The sequence below is a fragment of the Chroicocephalus ridibundus genome, chromosome 1 (genome assembly GCF_963924245.1).
Source record: "Chroicocephalus ridibundus chromosome 1, bChrRid1.1, whole genome shotgun sequence".
Lineage (NCBI taxonomy): Eukaryota > Metazoa > Chordata > Aves > Charadriiformes > Laridae > Chroicocephalus > Chroicocephalus ridibundus.
In genome coordinates, this window is record NC_086284.1 from 163,553,829 (window position 1) to 163,574,301 (window position 20,473).

At 51.9% G+C, this 20,473-nt stretch overlaps 2 protein-coding genes across 3 annotated transcripts; both read right to left on the reverse strand.

Moving 5' to 3' along the window:
• Positions 1 to 1,716: 1,716 nt before the first annotated feature.
• Positions 1,717 to 7,262, reverse strand: SSTR3 (somatostatin receptor 3). The gene is made up of 2 exons (XM_063322161.1): positions 6,858 to 7,262; positions 1,717 to 3,858 (listed from the first exon to the last, which is right to left on the reverse strand). The coding sequence occupies exon 2, from the start codon at positions 3,801 to 3,803 to the stop codon at positions 2,598 to 2,600; it is 1,206 nt and encodes a 401-aa protein (XP_063178231.1). The 5' UTR covers positions 3,804 to 3,858; positions 6,858 to 7,262; the 3' UTR covers positions 1,717 to 2,597.
• Positions 7,263 to 10,135: 2,873 nt separating this feature from the next.
• On the reverse strand, positions 10,136 to 20,028 carry RAC2 (Rac family small GTPase 2). 2 transcript variants are annotated; one of them, XM_063323559.1, is made up of 7 exons: positions 19,820 to 20,028; positions 17,011 to 17,082; positions 15,224 to 15,341; positions 13,624 to 13,686; positions 12,525 to 12,684; positions 11,168 to 11,306; positions 10,136 to 10,395 (listed from the first exon to the last, which is right to left on the reverse strand). In XM_063323559.1, the coding sequence occupies exons 1-6, from the start codon at positions 19,852 to 19,854 to the stop codon at positions 11,176 to 11,178; spliced, it is 579 nt and encodes a 192-aa protein (XP_063179629.1). In that variant the 5' UTR covers positions 19,855 to 20,028; the 3' UTR covers positions 10,136 to 10,395; positions 11,168 to 11,175. The 2 variants fall into 2 exon arrangements, with proteins under 2 accessions (XP_063179629.1, XP_063179623.1); XM_063323553.1 differs by having other exon boundaries at positions 11,172 to 11,306; positions 19,820 to 20,026.
• Positions 20,029 to 20,473: the final 445 nt, after the last annotated feature.

The window sequence follows — 20,473 nt, forward strand, 5'->3', positions numbered from 1 at the left end:
AGACTGTGTATCTCATGCCCATGAATAGTTTGGCTTCTTTTCTCACTGGGCAGCTGGTGCGCGGATGGAAGGAGGAGGACATGTGAAGAGGTAGCAGAGGATAGAAACTGGCCACCAAACACTTTCTTTTCCCCATGAGTTGAGCCAGCACTCCTGGGGGTCTTGACTGCCCATGCTCAGGGGAGTACACCCGCTTTGCAAGAGGAGCCAAGCAATGTGTGGTATTGCTGGTAGCTGACATCCTGAGGCTGAGCCTACAGGCATGGATGGCTTGGCACCAGCATCCCAGGCTCAAAGATGAAACAGACGATAGAGGATTCATAGGGACAATTGTCACCTCTGTCAGGGAGATGATGGTTGTATCAGTGTCTGACAGCACAGCTGAATGGCTTTCGCTTGGTCATGTTTGCAGTCCCTTCTCACCCTTCCTCTGTTTTGTGGCCTGGCTATGACATGTCTCTTCACCTGATGCTCTGCTACGGTCTTTTCCCAAACTCAGGTGTCCTGCACTCCAGTTCCCCTGATGCCCAGCAGGCCTTCACTTCTCACATCACCTTTGGGTGACCTTGTCTCTTGCTTCCTCATAAAGTGACTCTGTTCCCATCATCCTCAGCTGCTGCAGCTTGCTCTACTTTCCAGTCCCGGGCTTTTGTCTTCTGTCCCAGCACACTTGGCCCCATGCCAACCCTTCCCACCTTATGCCTCTTCTCAAGTAACCCGTGAGACACTTTTCCATCACCCAGCCAGCTGTCATCACTGACCCTTCATGAACTGCCTCCTCCAACATCTCTTGACCTCAGGGAGGCATGTCTCCTGCTGGTGGATCCCTCCTTCCCATTTGTCAAAGTTATTTGTGGAGAAAAGTGCCCAGATATAACCAAGGACTCTGGTGTGACAGTCTTCTTGGTGGCTGTAGCTTAGCAACAGCATTCATGGAGAAGTTCAAGGTGTGGGGCAGACATTTAGCAGAGCCTGCAGGAATGAAGTCAAAGTGGAGGGAGCGACCTTCATCCCACCCACCCTTGTACATTGCTGCTCCTCTAGCCTGCACACTCAGACGGGCCCACCCACAACTTCGCTGCAACAACTGATGCACAGACGCAAGCTCTCATCCACCACTCACAGCAACACACAGACTCACACTCTTACCCAAGCGTTCACATGCGTGCGCACGTTTCCATATATACTTGTATGCCTACACAAGCGTATATACCCTCAAACATCCCACAGTCACATAAGCACACTTCCTCATCTGTGTTTGTATACACACGCATAGCCCCATATCTACATTTGTACTCATTTACACACACCCTACAGCCACACACAGATTAGGATCAGTGGCCAACCCGTGCACATGTCCCCCCAGCAGTGGCTCCTCGATCTCTGACCCTGTTCAGCCATTCTTACACACATACAGTCCAGTGATCAAACTTTCGCACACAACCACCTTTGAACATGTGCAGACACATCATTTCTTCTCCATCCCGAGCCAAATACCCTACCACTTCCCATAAGACAAATCAATTCACACGCTGGACATCCCATGACCTCCCTCTGCTCCCTGCCCCGATCCTGGACTGATACATGTCTTGGTCTCCTGTACCAGACAAACAATGACCCACTCAACTCAAAGTCATTGTGTATTCTCAGGAGAGCCAAATCTATAGCACCCTCCCTCCCCTAAACACACTGAATGGTTCTGCCCAGTTGGCCTTTTTAGTCCAAATGCTTTTTGTTTATTTAGAGTAAGGCTTAGGGAGAGGAAAAGGGGAAGGGCATTTCAGCTTGTAACAAAACCCTGCCTCCAACCCATGCCTTGTTGTCTTCTTTTCTACCCTCGTTACACCTTACACCAGGGTGCAGAGGCACCAGGAAAACCCTGAAGAATGCGAGGTTCAGGAAAGAATTGTCCCATTTGTTCTCCCAGGTAAGTGTCATCAGCCTGCCCAGAGTCCATGAGAGCCCTGGAAAGAAAGAGGAGGGTTTGAGCAGTCAAAGCAGTCTCCAGCAACAACCAGCATAACTAGGGAAGTTGTCCCCAAGACTTATTGAAGAGCTAGAGAAGGGTCAGCCATCACGCAGCTGGTATGTCTTAGCTACAGACATTTTTCTTCCTGTTCTTCCTTTAGGGTAAACTGCTTCTCATGTTTATAAGGAAGATAACCAAGGCACTGGGATACCTATTTCTAGATCTTCAATGGCACGTGTCATACATGTCATTTTGAGGACTTCCTGCAGGTGCCACAGTCAGATGACAGCTGATGCCCTTCATAGCTGGGTGATTTAAAGATGGATCATGCAGTCTAGGGCTGACCTTGCTCTCTCCATACTGTCAGTGCCCATCACCTCTTCAGTTCTCCCTGGATTGAGTCCTTCCTTTACCTGGTACCACAGAAACCTCAGGTGTCCCTTCCAAAGCCAAGAACAATGCCTTGCTTCTTCCACAAACTCATGGAGCCCTCTTCATCTTTAAGTAGAGTCTTGGCCTTTAATATTCCCTTGTATCAACCTCTCCCATTGCCTTTGAAGTGGAAAAGCACACAGGGTGAAGGGGATCCAATGTCCCAATATCTCTTTCCCCTGCACCATCCCTTTCATCATAAATAACTGACGTGCAACTTGTTGCTCTTTTCACATCCCACAGGTTCTTCGGGGAGTGGTTTTTGCTCATTGCTTTCTCCTTCCCCACTGCTTAGAGGGTGTTCCTGCCTCTCATTACCATTCTGGGTGATCTTGCTGATCTCACCCTCTTCCCCTTCATCATCAGTCTTCTCTGGGGGACATGCTGGCACCTCCTGGCTCTGGACTCGGCGGGATGGCCTAAGGATCGCCCTCCGGAATCCTTGCTTGAAGCGGTAGGAGAGGAAGCCGTAGATGATAGGATTGGCACAGCTGTTGGCATACGGCAGTACCACCACGAGGAAGTAGACGCCAAAGAGGGATGGCTCCTCTGGCAGTGGGCAGACGACATTGATTATGTTGAGAACATAGAAGGGGAGCCAACAAAGGACGAAGACAGCCACAACAGCCACCACCATGCGCGTCACCCTGCGCTCTGAAAGCTTGTGCTTGGAGGACAGAGCCCTCACCCGCCTGCCAGAGGAACGGACCTTCACGACGATAAGAAGGTAGCAGAGACAAATCACCAGCAGTGGCCCAAAGAATCCCAGGGTGGCAGTGTAGACGATGAAGCCAGCTCTCCACACGGAGGCAGGCTCTGGCCACTGAATGTGGCATGTGCTCATCCCTAAGGGGACATCTGAGAAGACCACAACAGGCAGCACCACTACGGAAGACAGCACCCACACAGTTGCACTCACAGCCTTGGCCACCCGTGCCGTCCGCCATTTGGAGGACTTCCCTGGGTGGACCACGGCCAGGTAGCGATCAACACTCATCACTGTCAGGCAGAAGATGCTGGTGAACTGGTTGATGGCATCCACAGCCATTACCAGGCGGCACATGAAAGACCCAAATGGCCAGTAGGACAGGGCATTTTGTGCAGCCAGGAACGGCAGGCCCAGCATGAAGAGCTCATCAGCTAAGGCCAGATTCAAGATGTAGACATTGGTCACTGACTCGCTCACAGACTGCCGCAGGACCACATAAATGACCAGAGAATTCCCAGCCAGCCCCACCACGCAGACAATGAGGTAGACCAAGGGGATAAGGATGCCGCTGACAACCACACCAGGACTGCTGGTGGTGGAGACGTTGGGGGTGGTGAAGCCCGCCCAGCTGCCAGAGACATTCCCCTCCTCTAATACCGCTGGCGTGGGGAGGCTGAAAGCAGAAGTGTCCATAGCAGAGGCAGGGAAGAAGGCGGGGGACAGTGTCCTTGCAGGATCAGTTAGCAATCTGCAGGTGAAAGGAGGAGAAAAAAGCCATTGGTATTGGGGACATGACAGCTGAACAAGCCACAGATAAAATCACCACGTGAACTGTGTGTAGGTATGGATAGGCATATTGGAAGTTGAGGTGAGTTTGTGGATGCTGGCAGTCACTGGAAGACGTAGGACAATATCGACCCTGTCTAGTCCTGGGAGGCACACTGGGCATGGAGGGACAAACAGGGACATGCCTCAGTGTGGGCCAATGGGTCTTCTCCACTAGGGAAAGGTCATCTGGAGAAAGAACCACAGACTAGGATAGGGACAGGAAAATTTCTCATTTTCTGCTAACGGCTCCAATACTGAGGACTAGTCACCAGGGGCCTGATTCTCATTTATGAGTGGCAGGTGTCTTACAAACAAAAGAGGGAAGAGCATCCAGTGGTAAAGGGCCATTCCAACTCTGGCTCCCCCATTCACTGAGTATCCTCCTGCTTGCTGAAGCTCTTTTTGGACTGGCCATGTTACCATGGGATTGTTAGCCCCACCAGCAGAAACAAAAGCACCTCCGCTCTCAATCCAAGCCCAGAGGCTGAGCTCAGCACCTGAGCTGGAAGATAGCTGGTCTGTGCAATGCCAGTTTGAGAGTAAAGGAAGAGACAGATTATTTTGGGTACACCAAGAGGGATCAGTCCAGGTCCCTCTTGTCTCTTCCTCTCTTGTTTTCTCTCTCTCCTTCTGCACCCTGCAACACACTGCTAATGGAAGAGGCTCTGCCTGCCCCAGCTGTTTGCAACACCAAAGCAGTGTCCCAGCCCTCCTAATCTGAGGTGCCCAATTGCCCGTCACATCAGGGTTTGGCATGGAAACAGCACTCAGCTCACTCAGAGAAAGCCTTGAACAAACAACCTGTCCACTCTCCACCAGCTCTCTGCTGACACTGGGTGAGAAGCTGCAGGTAGAGAAGAGGCAGATAAGGGAAGGTTGTGGCTTTTGTCTTTTGTCAGGGCTCCAGATATGTGAGCGACAGAGACCAGCATATACTCCAGACCAGAGACACCCTGGCAAATCTTATGCAGGGAAGACTTGTGATGCTTTCAAGATCACCCAGGCTCTGGCAAAATTTTCTGGAAGTGGACTGGCAGGGTCACTCTCCTGATGAACTACCTCCTTGGAAGCGAGCATGACGTAGTGGAAGAGAACAGGGACCCTAAGTCTCACCTTTACATATCCCACCAAAGAGCTCTGAAGCTCCTTTGTTATTGAAATGAAAACTGGGGATCTCAAAGGAAAGGACTCCCAAGGGAGGGACTACTTTCAGGAGGCCAGAAACACTCCAGAAACTTTTTTCCCAGATGGGATTCTCTGTAGCATCACAACTTTGTTCACATGTGTCTTGATACTACAGCTTTTCTTCTTCTTTGTAGATGTCATTCCAACTTCAGGAAACCTTAGGGGAGACCTGAGCTTTGGATGAACTCCTTGTACATCAGATAGGTAAACCCAACAGAATCCACAGGTGTATCAAATCTTATGCTGAAAGAGCCTCAACTGACAGGCCCCATGAAACCACAATTGGGCAACTATGTCTTAAGGCCATTTCTATGGGCTATTGCATAAATGTTTCCTGCTATGCTTAAATGAGCTTTGAAGGACTGGAATTGTTTAGACTTTATTTGCAGCTGCCTTGGGCTGTGACACGCTGTCCTTCTAGAAGCCCATCTCTCGGGGTTCTGCAGTACTGGGTTGTTCCACACATCATGAGTGGCTGCAATGAATGGGCAGAGCAGGAAGTGATTTGAAACTCTAAGCTCAAGGATCTTTCCTCCGATAATTTTTTTCCAGTGCTGTTCCAGTGACGCAAGTCACTTGTTGGAGGAAAGGGGAGGGCAGTGGCTGCTCTGGAGACAAAGATGCCTGCAAAGGGGAACAGTATGTTCATGAAATGATGATTGTCTAAAAGGTGGGGACATAGTTAGGAATCCCTTTGAATATTCCTCCTGCATGCAAAGGAATTTACAAAAAAATGCATTTGGAGACTGAGCCCTGCAAATATCAAGTATGGATGGGGACACTCGTGCTGGGGCTGAAGAGCATATGGGAAAGTGCCTGGGGTCCAGACCTCAAAGCTAATTGCTCGGGCTGTTGATTAGCAATACAGTAAACCCAGCCACAAGGCTCCAAAAGCCCTATCAAAAATGCTAAGGCATGCAACAAAGCACTGGTTCACTATAAACTCATTCTGCTGCTCAGAGTGCTGCAGTGGAGAAACTTTGTCTTTAAGCAGGCATGGTCTGTCTGTGCCATCCTAACTTTTTCAAGTACCATCTAGCAGTTCAAATGCCATATCACATATTCTGGCTAGTTCGACAGAACAACCGCAGGACACCAGTGCCTCATCTGCATTGGATTCACTCTGCTGGCTTCTTCGGCAGCAGCTGCATAGGCAGGAACTGATGAGGAGCCTTGGCCTCAGACTGACAGTGTATTGGCATCTGCTTGGCGTCTGTCCCTAGTGATGTGGACTGCACCTGTTGCGAGAGGCTTGGGATTCCCTACCAGGTGCTGCCAGAATATATTTGGTCCATACATCTGGAGAGCGGGGGGAAGGCAGAGAGGTAGGAGGAGATGGTAAACTGGCGCTACTGCTTTCATTAGGAATAAAAAATAATATATTTTCTGCATTGAATGGGAGGAGGAGGTGGATACTAAAAGCTGAGCCTAGACCTGGTTACAAAACAGGAATGGAAGCTGTGAAGGATCCACAGAGTCCAATAACCTGCAGTCCCTTCTGCCACCCTCCCCTCCTGTCCCCCTTGTTTCCCATGGCCCTGCTCCAGCCCAGGACTCCCCCTGCCTCACCGCCGGGCTGAGCTCTCTGGTAGGGACCAGACTGGGCTGGCAGAGTTGGGGGGATCAGGGAGGGTCGGCAGGCTTCCTTCTCTGGGACTGCAGAGTTAACTTCTGCATGGACTCATGCCCGCGGGAGACATCTGGGAAGAGCAGGCAGAGCTGCCTGGTACTTACGTGTCGTTGGGATGTACATTTTCCTCTGCTTCACCAGGAGAATCCGAGTCATATTTTTCCCTTTCCCCTTTCTTAAAAGCAATTGAGCAGAGCGGTCCCAGGAGGGAGCGAGTCCCACCGTGCACTACCGGAGACGCGAGTCCTTCCTCCCGCACCTGCCCATCTCCCCCTCCGTGACTGGTGTGGGACTGGGGCCCACTCCCGTGCCCCGCTGGAGCTGGGCCGGCCCCGGGGATACTGGCCGGCGTCCCTCCGGGGATGCGGGGTCCCTCACCCTCAGGCCGGCGGGTCTCTCCCCCGCGCTCCCCTCGCCATCTGCGGGAGCGGGGGCTCCTCCGCCGGGCAGGCGGCGGGGAGCGGCGGCTACCGGGGGACGGATGCCGGCAGCCAATCGGCGCCACGCACGGAAACACCGGCAGGAGAAGGAGAAGGAGGGGATGGACGATAGGGCAGGAGAAGGGAGAGGGGGTGGCGGGGGGAGAGAGAAGGGGGGAGAAGGCAGGCGCAGGAGAGGGGCAAGGGGAGGAGGGGAGCGCAAAAGGGGGGATGGAGGAACGAGGAGTGCGGTAAAAGAAGCAGGGGAGAGTGGAGGAGAGAGGGAGAGAAAGAATAGAGGGCTGCAAAGAGCAGCTGTGTGGTGGGAGAGTGGTGCGGCAGGAGGAGGGGTGCTTGGCTCGACCCCCCTAGGTGAAGGGAGCTGTGTCAGTCGAAAGCGCCCCGCGAATGCCCGTGGACACACAGAAGAGGGGCTCCTTGTTTCGAGGACGACCTTGAAACGAGGAGGTCCCGCCTTGCGGGCAGGACCGGTGCTGCTCAGACACGCGGGGATGTGGCAAAACCTTCTGGCTGGCAAGATGCTCAGAAACCGGGGTGGATGCGGAGCACCCAAACCCTTCTCCCTTCTGTTCTGCCCTACAAGCACCATCCAGACAGATGGAGCTGAGGGCAGATGGGCAAACAGGGGGTCTGTCTGTCTCAACTCTGTCCCTCCCCTGGCTTCACCCACAACCTCATGTCTTTTGCACATTCTTTGCAAAAAAGCTCCGGTTCAACAGCCCCAAACTCTTCTACCAAATTTCATCCCTGCTGCAAGAAGTGGACCCAGAAGAAATGGGGGAGGACAAGTAATTAAGTTCTTTTGTGTGAGCAGTTCTCTCAGAAAGGAAATTAAGATTTCCCCATCTCATTTCCAGCACAAAGTGCTTCACTGTAGTCCCCATCCCCTGCCCTTCAGCCAACATCAGTGACTCTTTGTGCTGTGCAGTCACTCAGCTCTTGACATTTGGCACTGCTCTTATGAGCATTTGAGCTCCTAGGGCAAATTCCAGCCTTAGCAGAAGTAGGGAGTATCTCTGTGAGCAGAACACAGCCAGGGTCTAAAACCTGGCCTTCCAAACCTGCTTGAGCAATTTTATGTCCAGCCACTGCTGCTCAATGGTGAACAGGTGAAGGCAGCACAGGGCTTCAAAGCTGTCAGGATGCCTTAGCCCAGACCTTGGGCGACAATGCTGTCTGGAGACACACAGGAGAGATGAGGCCTCGCTGGGGAAGGAATGGCATGGGCAGCACCCAGTGGCTACCTTTGTCATGGCAGGACAGTTACCTGCAGCACCATGCAGGGAACCCCTGAGCTTATGTCTTAGAAGACACAGAGCTATGCAACAGCAGAGCTCTACCCAGGCCGGCTACACCTTGCAGGTCTTGTTAGCCCAAGCACAGTCACAGGGTCACAACTTCCAGGTCTCCAGCTCGCTTCCTCAATGCTCCGAGTCCTGCCTTATTCTCTGCCTCAGCTCCAATGGCGTTGAATTGTGTTGGAAGGAGAGCTTGCCATGTGCACCTCCACAGGTGGGCAGATACAGGAATTTTGCTTCATGCACATGGTGAGCCTCTCTTCTCTGCATTGCTGTATGTGATAGGGGACAGGGCAGACCGAGAAGGCAAAAGCCAAGGCTTGAAAACTGGAGGGGAAGTAATAACCTACTGAGAATTCATTGTTTTGAGTAACGTTTAGGATGCTAAAGGGAGGCTAGATCCCAGCCTCAAAGGCTTTGTGTCCCTTGGCCTTCCACAGGTATATGCCCACACCAGAGACTTCATTTCTGCTCTTCTGGAATCAATGTTAATACAATTTACGTTATCTTTGGCTGGGGCTTTTGCAATTCATCCGGCAGCAGCGCAGACATTTGTGGAACTCGCTGCCACAGGATGTCCTCCAGGGTTGCTCTGGACATTATCAGTCGATAATGTTTCACATCACTGAATTAACTGCCTTACTCAGATCCGGCCATGAATTGAATTTGCAGAAATTTCCCTGGCAGCAGGGTACCTCAGGGCCTTCACTGTGGCGGGTTGTTGCTGACACTCCCCCATGCACCTCCTCGGTGCCTTTGAAACTCAGAAGTGGTGCCGCGTCGGGGGAGTGGTGAGCTGGCTCAACTCCACCGTTGCTCCGTGCCCTCCTAGGACTGCAGGATTTTGCAGTGCCAATCATGGCACCCTGAGCCCTCCTCCCTCCCACAAGCAGTGGCAGCAGCAGCCACCCTGTAACACCTCTTACTCTCAAGTCCCTGCAATGCATCAGGAAGGCAGGTGCTCACAGCTACCAGATCCATAGTACCGTCGGGACCACTCTCCTCAGCTTAATTTTAGTGACTTGGAGGCAATTTGTCTGGACTGGTGACTCATTCCTGGCTCTTTTCTTTTTTTTTTCTCCCCCCCCCCCGCCCTCCCCCTTCCTGTTCTCGCTCTGCCGGTGCCTGGCAGCATGAGTGAGTGCCAGTACCGATATGACTGCGCGTGACGTGAGCTTAGCTGCGTTAATGCAGAAATGTTTTGGCGAAAGGGTGTCCCCGGCAGTTCCCACAGAGAGGAGTCTGGTCCCAGGTGTCCCCTCCCAAAGCCTGCATCTCACCCTCTGTGTGTCTGAGAAGGAAGACAACTTTTCCTTCGAACACATGGAGGAAGAGGAAGGGCAAAAAAGCGGAGGTGGACTCACCTCCCTGCCTTTGGCTGGCACACGATATTTGCACTTTGCTGAGGAATGCAGGGGGGGCTCAGCTGAGAACTCAGCAACTCGGTGCATGAATCAGGCCTCGTCTCTTCATCCTATAGCAGCTGGGGCTCCCCGGTACCAAGCGCAGTGTGGTGCAGCCCAGGTTATCACTGCCAAAGGAGGGGCACAGCTGGCAGGTACCTCCACCCAGCTGTCCCACTGATCACCACTTCAGGACTCTGTGTCCTCCCCCGAGGCGCAACACATCACGGACATGGCGAGAACGTATGGTCTGTTTATTGGGTCTTACTCACTACGTTGTGACCTCGGAGGCTGGTGAGGAAGAGAAGGGTCAGCCAGGGTGGGGTGAGTGTGGGGAAGTTGTGCAAACGGACGAACCAGTGCTACAGACCCACAACAGTCTTTGAAGCCAGCCAGAAGTAAAAAGCACGGTGACCGCCACGAGGTACTGAGCTCCAGGATGCTGGAGCCGTCACTCTCCTGCGTGCTGGGCAGAGCCTGGCATCAGGATGGGGCTGGGATCTGTAGCCAAAAATGTGACAGACCTTGTGAAACCAGCTTGGACGTTTTCCTGCTCTCCCTCCCTCTGTGCTGGTGGTTGGTGGGAGAGCGAAGGGGCAGGGTCCTAGTTAGAAAGCTCTCACTCTTCTCTCTCCTCTCTCCTCAGGCTCTGGCCGGTTTTGGCTCTTGTCCTGAAGCCCCCCTCCTCCCTCTGCTGCCTTGAGTTGAAGGGGAAGGGCAGGTGGGGACAATATGAGGAGTAAAGGAGTCTTAGGGGAGAAGCTGCTGCCTGCCAATGAACAGCAGCACAAAATCCCCCTTTCGGTGAGAAGGGCTTGGTAAGAGGAAGGGCCATTGGGCAATTGCCATGAATAAGGAACAGCTTTGGGGTTTTGCTGGTTTTTGGTGGTTTTTTTTTTTTTTTTTTTTCTCTACAGGCAGAGGCTGCAACTTCACAGCTCTCACAGCAGGTCATCCCCAGGGCAGCTTGGACACAGTTCCCTCTGTGGCAGAATGTGACAGACAGTTCTTCTTTGTGAGGGCAGAGGTGGAAAATCTTGGGCCAATCTGCACCAGGAGATGGGGGCAAACCTGCCCATGGGCAGGCAGCAAGGAGTGGGAAGTAGTTCAGGGGTCCGTGTGCTCCGTCACACCAGCAGAACTGTTGCCTCGCTCCCTGTCTCTGAGGGTGACCCATCCCACCAGCCACAGCAGGTCATAGGAGCCCATCGGCCCTGACCTTTCAGGAGCAGGAACGGGCCACTGGTGTCACTTCCCAGGGGTCCTTTCAGACTTACTCGCTTAGAGGAGGCTGCATACTCGTTTCTTTGTCCGGGTGGGCTGCGGACAGAGGACCGCTCGGATGGCCTCGTCAAACACCGTCTTGAGGCCGCGCTGCGTCAAAGCCGAGCATTCGAGGTATTTCACGGAGTCTGTCGGGAGGAAAGCAGGTGCTGTAATGGGGAGGAAGGGAACTGGGGTAGGCAGTGGGGGTACCCAGGAGGCTGCTGCGAAGGGTCCTCAGAAGAGAAGCATGCAAGAGGAATGCCACAGATCACATCAAGCAGGAAGAGCTGCATGTGCCTGTATCACCAGCACGTTTCTGGCTCCCAACACCTCACAGTCACAACACCCTCCTCCTTCGGTGCCCATTTTACAGTGTTCTGAGGCACATACACACCACCTAAACACTCCCTGAGTCTTGTCTTGAGACGAAGTCTCAAGTCTCCTCAGGCTTCGAGTGTCGAGCACCTCTGGTGGCACATGGCACCTCCCTTTCGGGATTCTGTACCCCCAAATTCTCAGAGACCTTGTGCTGAAGAGCAAGGCACCTGGATCTTGCCTGAATTGAATCGACACAGCTCAGGTGATCAAGCACCATTCACTCACTCAGGCAGTCTTGATTCAGGGCAAAACTTGCCAGCTGTACAAGACCAGGGTCTGCCCTTGTAGCCAGAGCAGAGCCATCGTGTGAGGCCGGCTGTGTTATCCTGGTCGGACACCCTCTCCTCTGAACTCCTGGTTGAAAACTTCTCCCTCAAGCTGTGTTTCCCACCCTCTCTGCTGCCTCTGCATGCTGCATCTGAGAAGAGAGGGTACCTGGAACAGGCATTTGCGCTTGTCCCGAAATACAGGAGGGAGTTGATGCCCCTGGGGTGAATGATGGGGTTGAGACACGCCTGCCTGGGGTTGCATGTCTAAGCCCCGGTAGCTGGAGGCAGGGACAGGAAGCTGCAGTTGCAACTCTTCCTGAGAGATGTTAAAAAACTCAGTCTTCTGCCTCTTTCCGGATGTGGAGGAGAGGCCTCTGCCCACAGAGCAGCTGTGGCTTTCACAGAAAAATATTGGCCCAGATAGAAATCGCAGAGTGAAAGGGGAGGGGAATGTGCAAGTGCATATAATTTTGTGTGTGCATGTGTAGGATAGTGGCCAGAGAGAGGCAGAAAACAGAGGGTTGAGGGGCTGAAAATTCCTCAAGGAGCAAAACTCCTTCCTGAGCCTCCTGAAATGCATTCTGTCCCATGACCCTTGATGTGTCTCCCTGTGTCCCTTGGAGATACCTCCAAGGAAGCCTCATTAGGTTGAAGGGAAGGCCTTATCTTCTTCCACTCTCCTTTCAGTAGGTCCAAGATGTTGTCCCAAGCACATACCAATTTCCTTGGCCAGAGCAAGGCCCTGAGGGTAGGTAATGGGGGATAGCTTCTTCTCCTTCAACTTCTCAATGGTATCCTTGTCATCACGAAGATCCAGCTTTGTGCCCACAAGGATGATAGGAGTGCTAGGGCAGTGGTGCCGCACCTCGGGGAACCACTAGCAAGGGAGCAAAATGGCAAAGTTGTGAGAAGTTGTCACACGTATGGGCATGCACCAGGTAAACAAGGAGGCATCTGTCAAGGTTTAGGCTGGGCTGGCCATTAAACGAATGACAGAGGCTCTCTTTAACCTCTCCCTCCCTTCCCAGAAGAGAATGGAAAGAGAATAAGAGAGATAGACATGGGTTGAAAAGAAACTAGAACTACTTTAATTAAATACTAATAACAAAAAGAAAATATAATAATATCAGTAAGAAAAATAATGAAATATATACAATGGGGTGCCCATGGGATCAAACCCCTCATGGGGCAAGACACCCCTGAACAAATGTCAGGAAGATAGTTAACACCCTGTCCTTCCTCACAGCCCTTCCATTCAGTATTGGGCACTAAAGCCTGGCCTAGGCAAGCCCCTGTTGCTGGGTCCACAAGAGAAATCCCTGACGTGAAGCTCAAATTCGGTTAAGCAAAAGCACAAGCTGCTCTTCCCCCCTCCATGGCTCCCTGAAAAACAGGGAGAAACCTGAAAGGGGTAGGAAGGAAATACTACGTTGTTCTCCTCTCCATTTATCTCTCCCTTCTTCCCTCACTTCCCATGCAAAGGCTGTGGGTAGCTGCTTCTCATACCCTACGGACTGGTCCTGTGAGTCTGTGCTGGGACAGTCTTGGCTGAAAAGTGACATCAGAACACAAGCCTGTGGTCTCACAGCTGAATAGCCCAGCAAGATGAATATTAACCCTTTAACAGGGTTGGCTGCTGCCTTTGAGATGACCCAGAAAAGACATCTGAAGGAGGCTGATATTTTAGTTCCTCCTGGCTGACACAAAAAAGAATCTAGATGTCCCGTTAGCATTCTCCACCCAGTCATTCTCTTTGAAAGGCTACCACCAATCTCACCCTCCTCAACCCCTGATGGACCAGGATACTCTGTCTCACCTTAGCACGGACGTTTTCATAAGATGCCGGGCTGACAAGGGAGAAGCAGATCAGGAAGACGTCCTGTAGGCACACAACCATGGTGCAGTGTTAGGATGAGAGCAGGGGATTGCGTGACAAGAGGCAGGGAAGGGGATGAAGAGCTGGGTGGGCAGCATCCTCCCTCTGCAATAAAGAGGGTCATGCTAGGGAAAGCTGTCTCTCACAACATAACACAGCCCTGGCTGCTGCTAATTGCCTCTAGGGAGAAGGATATTTGCTCCCCTGACTTGTGGTAACCATAGCCACCATTATCAGAAGAGCCAAATGTTTAACTACGAGGATGGGGTTTTTGCGGTAGGCACATTCGTCCTGATGGGAAATGGCCTGACAGTGTCCTGCTCATCTCTCACAGAACACCAGAGAGCTTTCAGGCCAGAATAATTTTGCCTGCTGTTGAGACAAAGCTTGGCTCAACCCAAAAAAGTGCACACGCAGGATGCAAATGAGTCTCGGTTACCCACATTAGCACTTCCCCTGGGCATGGCAGAATTTAGATTTCCATTAAAAACAAAACAAAACAAAACAAAACAAAACAAAACAAAACAAAACAAAACAAAAAACAAAGCAAAACAAAACAAAACCTTCAGGGTTATATTTCTTTCATCCAACTTTGTCTAGCTAAACAAGGATGTCAGGCCCAACATATCCATTTCCATACTTCTACAACTGCCAGAGGCAAGTACCTTGGAGCACATCCAAGTACGTTGGAGAGCAGTTCCCCCACCTTTCCCTGGGATGTGTCCCAGGTGGGTGCAATCATCTCGCTGAGAAATGCACCTACATACACAGAGTGCAGAAGGAGCCTAGGCAAGCAGCTTACACCAGGAGTCTGACTTTTAGGTGGCTGAACCTGGCTGAAACAAATAGTGCCTTCAATTCCTAGCCCTTTCAGTTACAGTGGCAACCTTCAGACCAGCGGCTGAGGCAGCAGGGTCTTTCTGAGCTTGCCAAGAGACTGCTTGGAACAACATCCTCCAGGGAAGGTGACCTTGAAACCCTGAAATCACTCTGTCAGCATGGTGAAAAACGTGATCACCAGTATCTGAGGAGAGGCATCCATTTGTTCTGTTAGAGGCTTGGGCTTAGTTGAGGCATCAGCAGATCAAATACATGTGTCCACACATCACATCTCTTTTGAAAGGCAGAAGCCAGAATAGTGGGGTTCATAAAAATATGAAAAGCTCCTGCCTCAGCTTCTAAATTCCCTGAGCAATATTAGCTTCACAAGAGGAGGGTTTTTTAGCAGGGTTGTGTAAATCATCTGTCCCATGCTAAAATCAGCGTCAGCTGGACTCATAAGTATCTTTGAAGATCTCCATTTTCTTGCTAAGTTATCCCAGTAATAAATTTCATCTAAAGGCTCCAAAATACCCTTAGATATCTTTTACCTTTAGGGTTTCAAGGCACTTCTATATCAACAGAGGTATTCCCAGGAAAGAGCAGAGACAGATGGGAACAGTCCTACCACTGTGTTAGGGCAAATGTTGATTTCTGCAGTGGGAGACAGAGGCATATCTCAGGCAGGAACAAGGGATGAGGAGCATGGAGTGTGACCCACCGTCTGCGGGTAAGAGAGCGGCCTCAGCCTGTCATAGTCCTCTTGTCCAGCAGTATCCCAAAGCCCCAGGTTTACAGGCTTGCTGTCAACCATCACGTTGGCGGAATAGTTATCAAACCTGAAACGCAGAGACATAGGCTCAAACAGGAGAAGAGGGAGCCCTTCCGGGAGTGTAGGTGAGTTTCACTAGGTGTACCACAGAGCAAAGTGCGGGGATTCCTCTTCTCAGCTGATGCTGTTTTCCTGTAAACTTCTGGCTTACGGACTTCCCACTCAGCATCACCCTCCTCCCTATCACCCAGCTGTCCTGGACAGGTACCTGGCTGCAGCTCCACCTTTGCCACCATGCACGCAAATCCATAAACCCCGCAGCTTCCCCAGTATCCTTCCCACAACAGTGTCTGCTCTAGCCACCCTTGTCTTTCTTTTGTGCTCTAAACCCCAGCTTTCTTCTTAAAAGTGAAGAAGAACCCATGTCTCTGTAGCTCCCCCAGAGCCCTGAACTCCTCAACACCCCTGCTGGAACTGCTATGCCAAGGTGTGTCCCCTTACGCTTTGAAAACCCAGCACGAAATATTTAAGAACAGCTGACAGGATTGCATGCTTGGAAGCAAAGACTTATTGGAAAAAAAAGGCTATTAAATCAACAGAGGTGTTCCTTCCCTGGGTTCTTAGAAAGTTTTCTTTCCTGTTCCTTTTGGTAGATTTTTTTTTTCAGGTTAAGGCGAGGGGAAACAGTGATAGGAAGGAACCGATGCAAAGACCTTGTGAACGTGCTCACAGCACATGCCACAGTTGTAAGATAAGCTCTGCTTCCCAGGAGCACGAAATGGCCTCCCTTTCACATCTCCAGACACAAGCCTCAGACGGGAGGAGAAATGATGTGTGACATACAGAATGCATGGCCACTTCACGGCTACACGCTGGGAAGGGATGGTGCCCTTCCACCAACCAGCTTCTGAGAAGAGATGGGATTTTGTTACCACAACCATTTTTCAAAATGTCTATTGCAAATTGCTCTGAAGAAAAAAGTGAGTCTTGAAGGTTTTCCTGCACCTATCCTTCCCAAGGAATCTGAACCTGAGCTGTCAGTCTGACACATTATACCTAGCTCCTTTTCCCACCTCAGGGAGGTCACACTCCACACCCCAGTGGTGTGGTATGAGTATATGTGGTGCCCATCCCCAAATGTACCCCACACGCTGCAGGGAGACAAATGCATCTGACCACTCAGCTGAAGACAACCCTAACCCTGCTCCCTATTCCAACAGTCTACACATGTCCCAGCCTTACCCACAGATCCACTGGATTGCATAGGGCTTCTACTCTGGCAAAGAGCTGAATCCTGCACTCCTACCGTCAGGGTTACCAGTGCCTGCTCCAGTGACAGTGGGTGCCTTGGACAAGGAAGGAAGTGGGTACACGTGTCCAGTCCCAACTGCCTTCTCTTGGGTCTGGCTCAATTTTTGCAGCCTGGTGCCTGGTTGTTTTGCCTAGCAGGACCCCATCTACTACTTGTAAACATAGCAGGCAGAGAGACCCTTGCGTTGGTTTGTGTCTCCCAAATATCCCATTACGCCAGGGTTTTATAAGGCCACTTGTGCTTCTGGTGAAAGGTGGCAGATCCAAAGTGTAGAGGCACCTTTGGTAGTTTGACAGCCCTTCCTCTGCTGGCATGGAGATTGCGACCCTGCCTTCAGAATGCACAACAAGGGGTTTCTGCACCCCTTTGCATTCAGCTTTCCATGTCCCCACCCCATCCCAGGACCTGTTTATCTATTACTCACACAGTGGGGATGTATTCTCCTGGGAAGGCATTGGTGGTGTAGCTGATAAGGAGACAGGTTTTCCCCACAGCTCTGGAAGAGAAAGAAAAAAAGAACAGTAAGTCGTGGTAATGCAGGCGAGATGGGGATAGGACAATCCTTCCACACCTCTAAGCCAGCCCTGTCAGGAGACCCCTGAAAGCAGAAACACATTCGCAGGACCAGACAGTGCATAAACATAGGTCAGACAAACAGCAGGAAGAAAGACAGGATGTCACCCAGAAATGTTTGTTGTCTTTGAGCACGAAGAGTTGTTTTTACGGTCTGGTACAGAGATCACTCAGCCAAGACATATCCACTCTGAGATGGAGGCGAGGGCCCATTTTCCAGTGTGTGCACAGTGCCGTACGCTCACAGCCAGGGTAGGTGCATCGATTCGGTGTGGGAGTGCCATGACAAGGCTGCCCAGCCAGCTACAGCCCCCAAACACAGGCACTCCTGCCAGCGCTGTGGCCAGGGACTGGTAGCACCTCCTCTTGACTTAGCCACAACACTTTCTAGTCCTGCCTGCCTGCAGTAAGCTGCAGCATCACCCGCAGAGAGAGCTGTAAGCAGCCAGCAAGGTGCCTCTCCCTGTGGCTGACGGAGGCTGCTGGTGTTTCTGAGCTAGACGATGGTGCTTCCTCTCTCCTCAGCCTCCCCCACACCCATGCTGCAGCAGGTTGGAGTGTAAATAAGCCAGGGTAGCAGCACAGTCCAAACTGGGTGAGAGCACTGGTGTGAGGGAGGTGGGAATGGGGGCAGTAAGGGTGTCAAGGGGAGGAGAGTGCTGGGGAAAAGGCTGGAGTCCCACTGCTGGAGATGCTCCAACCATCTCAGCTGTACCTGCGAAGTCCCCTGTTGCAGAGCTTCAGACCTGTCTTTTTGTGTGCCCTTGACAAGAACAGCTGGCATCTTCTCCCTGGTCACGAGGCACCTGCCTTGGTCACTGCACTGTGGGGCAGCTGAGGAGGAAACTGAGCTCTTCAGCATGCTCTGACAATTGTTTCTTCCTTCTGCAATCTCCCTTCCTTAGATCCTCCTCTCTCAGTCCCTTCTTTTTCCCCAGCTCCCTTGCTTCTTGCATGTCTTAGAGATATTGAGGGAGGGCCATGGAGACTTCCTGAAGCTTTACAGGACTGGGGGTGGGTCAGTCGTGAAAGGAGGGACAGTTCTGTATAAGCGTGGTTGAACAGAGAGGAGCACAAAGCATCAGTGAAAGGGTGAAGCTTACAACAAAGCTATTGAGAGAAGAGGTGAGGTTAGTAGCACCTGTAGGTTCCTGGGACCGAACTTGGGGAGCGTTAAGGGGTCAGTGATGTGTGATGGAGGGGGCTATGGGGCCAGAACAGCTACAGGGCAATGTGAGTGGCTTAGCTGAGTGGCAGCGGAAGGTCCTGTGTTTCATAAGGTTGAGCCAAGGAAGGGTGAAGTGGCTGGTATGGCTGGGAGGAAGGTGAAGGGTGATGAACAAAAAGCTCAGAGTGAGGGGGGGATGACTGGATTGCTGTGTTGCAAGATGGTGAGAGGGGAGGTGCAGTGTACAGAGAAGGAAAATGATGGGACAGAAGGCATTTAAGAGGAGTTGTGGTCAGAAGGGTTGAAAGCAGGACATTTTGTGGGGTTAGCCATGATATGAGGGGATTGCTGCCTTGGGGGATGGCTACAGAGTTAGTGCAATGTGTGAGGGGGAAACCAAGGGGTTAAGAGGGCAAGAGATAAATTCCCAGTGGAGTTGTTCACCCAGCTCTAGCTTGCAGCCTTCAGGGGACTTTTCTTAGAGGTGATGGTGTTTATCTGGGGCTCTGTCCTTCCTTGTCCATTCTCCCCACCCCCTGGCCCCAGCCCCTGAGAATACTTCTAACATGTACTATTATGTTTGCAGACTTCTTCTTCCCCAGGCAAGTTTTGAAGGAGGAAGCGACTGTGGGGAGCAGGGCTGCTGCAAATGTCTCTTCGTCTGCTACCTGATAGCTGCCCCAGATAACAGTCTGGCCAGCTCCTAGCTGGGAAATGAATTAACCTACTCCATGCCAAATGTGGACTCTCCTCCCCTCCCTTCCTTGCATCTACTCATCCCCCTACAGAGCAAGAAGAGTCCCCATCTGCCCCATCCCTCCCGCCCCCAGCAGTACTGACTGCTTCACTTATTGATGGCTTAGATCGGGCCATTTCCAGGGATCACAGGACATGGGCAGTGACGCCATCATGCTGTGAAGGCAAGGTTGCGTTACCTCCCACTCCCAAAATGGCATATACTCGTGCCTATCTCAGTGGAAAGAGCTCCTCCTCCTTGTGCCCACAGAAACCCCTGCCAAACAGTCTCCCCCACACCCCAGTACAATGTGCCAAGAAAAGCTGAACACAGAGATACCGGAGGACATCTCGTCAGGACCACAGTGCTATGCCCTCTCTCAGGCAGCCCCAATGAGCAGATGGCTTTCAAGGAGCCATTCACCTGCAGAAGAGCACTTGAACCTCACAGGTTTTAAATCTGACTCCTACCTACAGGTTGAATCTGGCAGCTACACCACCACCTCCTGTGCGTGGGACAGACCTGCTCCATTTTCGATGCCCCTTATGCAGATGCCCTTCAAAATGTCCTCTTCCACACCCTCCTGAGAGGAAGGTCCCTTGCCCTGGGGAGGGAAGAGCGAGCGAGAGAGGGAACACAATTTGCAGGAGGTCAGAAGCAAAGCTGGGGAAGTTTCACCAAGCAGCTGCCTTCTTTCTTGTCCCTTGTCACCGCCATTCCCTCCCCGCATCCACAGCAAACCAGCCGGGTACCTACCCATCTCCCACCACGACACACTTGATGGCTTGCATGTCTCTGGACCCGTGGCAGAGGAGAGCACCCGGGGCAAAGGAAAGTCAGGCCAAGGCAAACAGCAGGGACAGACGGGCAAATTTGTCTATGAGCCCTTGTGCTGCAGTGAGCGACAGGTTGCAGGGAGGGAGGAAGTGGAAGAAGGAACTTTACTCGACGATCACCCTCCGGTCCCTCCTCCCCTCCCACCACAGCAGCAGCTCTGCGGCCGAGGCCGTTAGCTGAAGGCGGGGCATGCATGACTTCACGGTTGGGATGATGACTGCCGTAATTTATTTTTTTTCACCCCCCCGTGTCTCACTCACTCCCCTCACACCCCATCTCAGTGAACAGCTGGGGGCACCAAACTGCTTTTACAGGGGAGCTGAACAAGGGTTAGAAGCGGGGTGAGATACAGGAGAGGTGGATTTCCTCCTCCCTCCTTTATCATCCAAACTTTGGAGGAGTTGTAAGCCTGGAAGAAAATCTGAAGTGGGAGTAGTGGGGTGACATGGGGCAATGAAGATTTTCCAGGTCTTCCCAGTGCCCCTGAATGTCAACAGCAAAACGTCACAAGGAACAACGTTTTCTGTGGAGGCTGAACAAGGAAGTTAAGCAGCCTCTAGGAAGCAGCAGCCA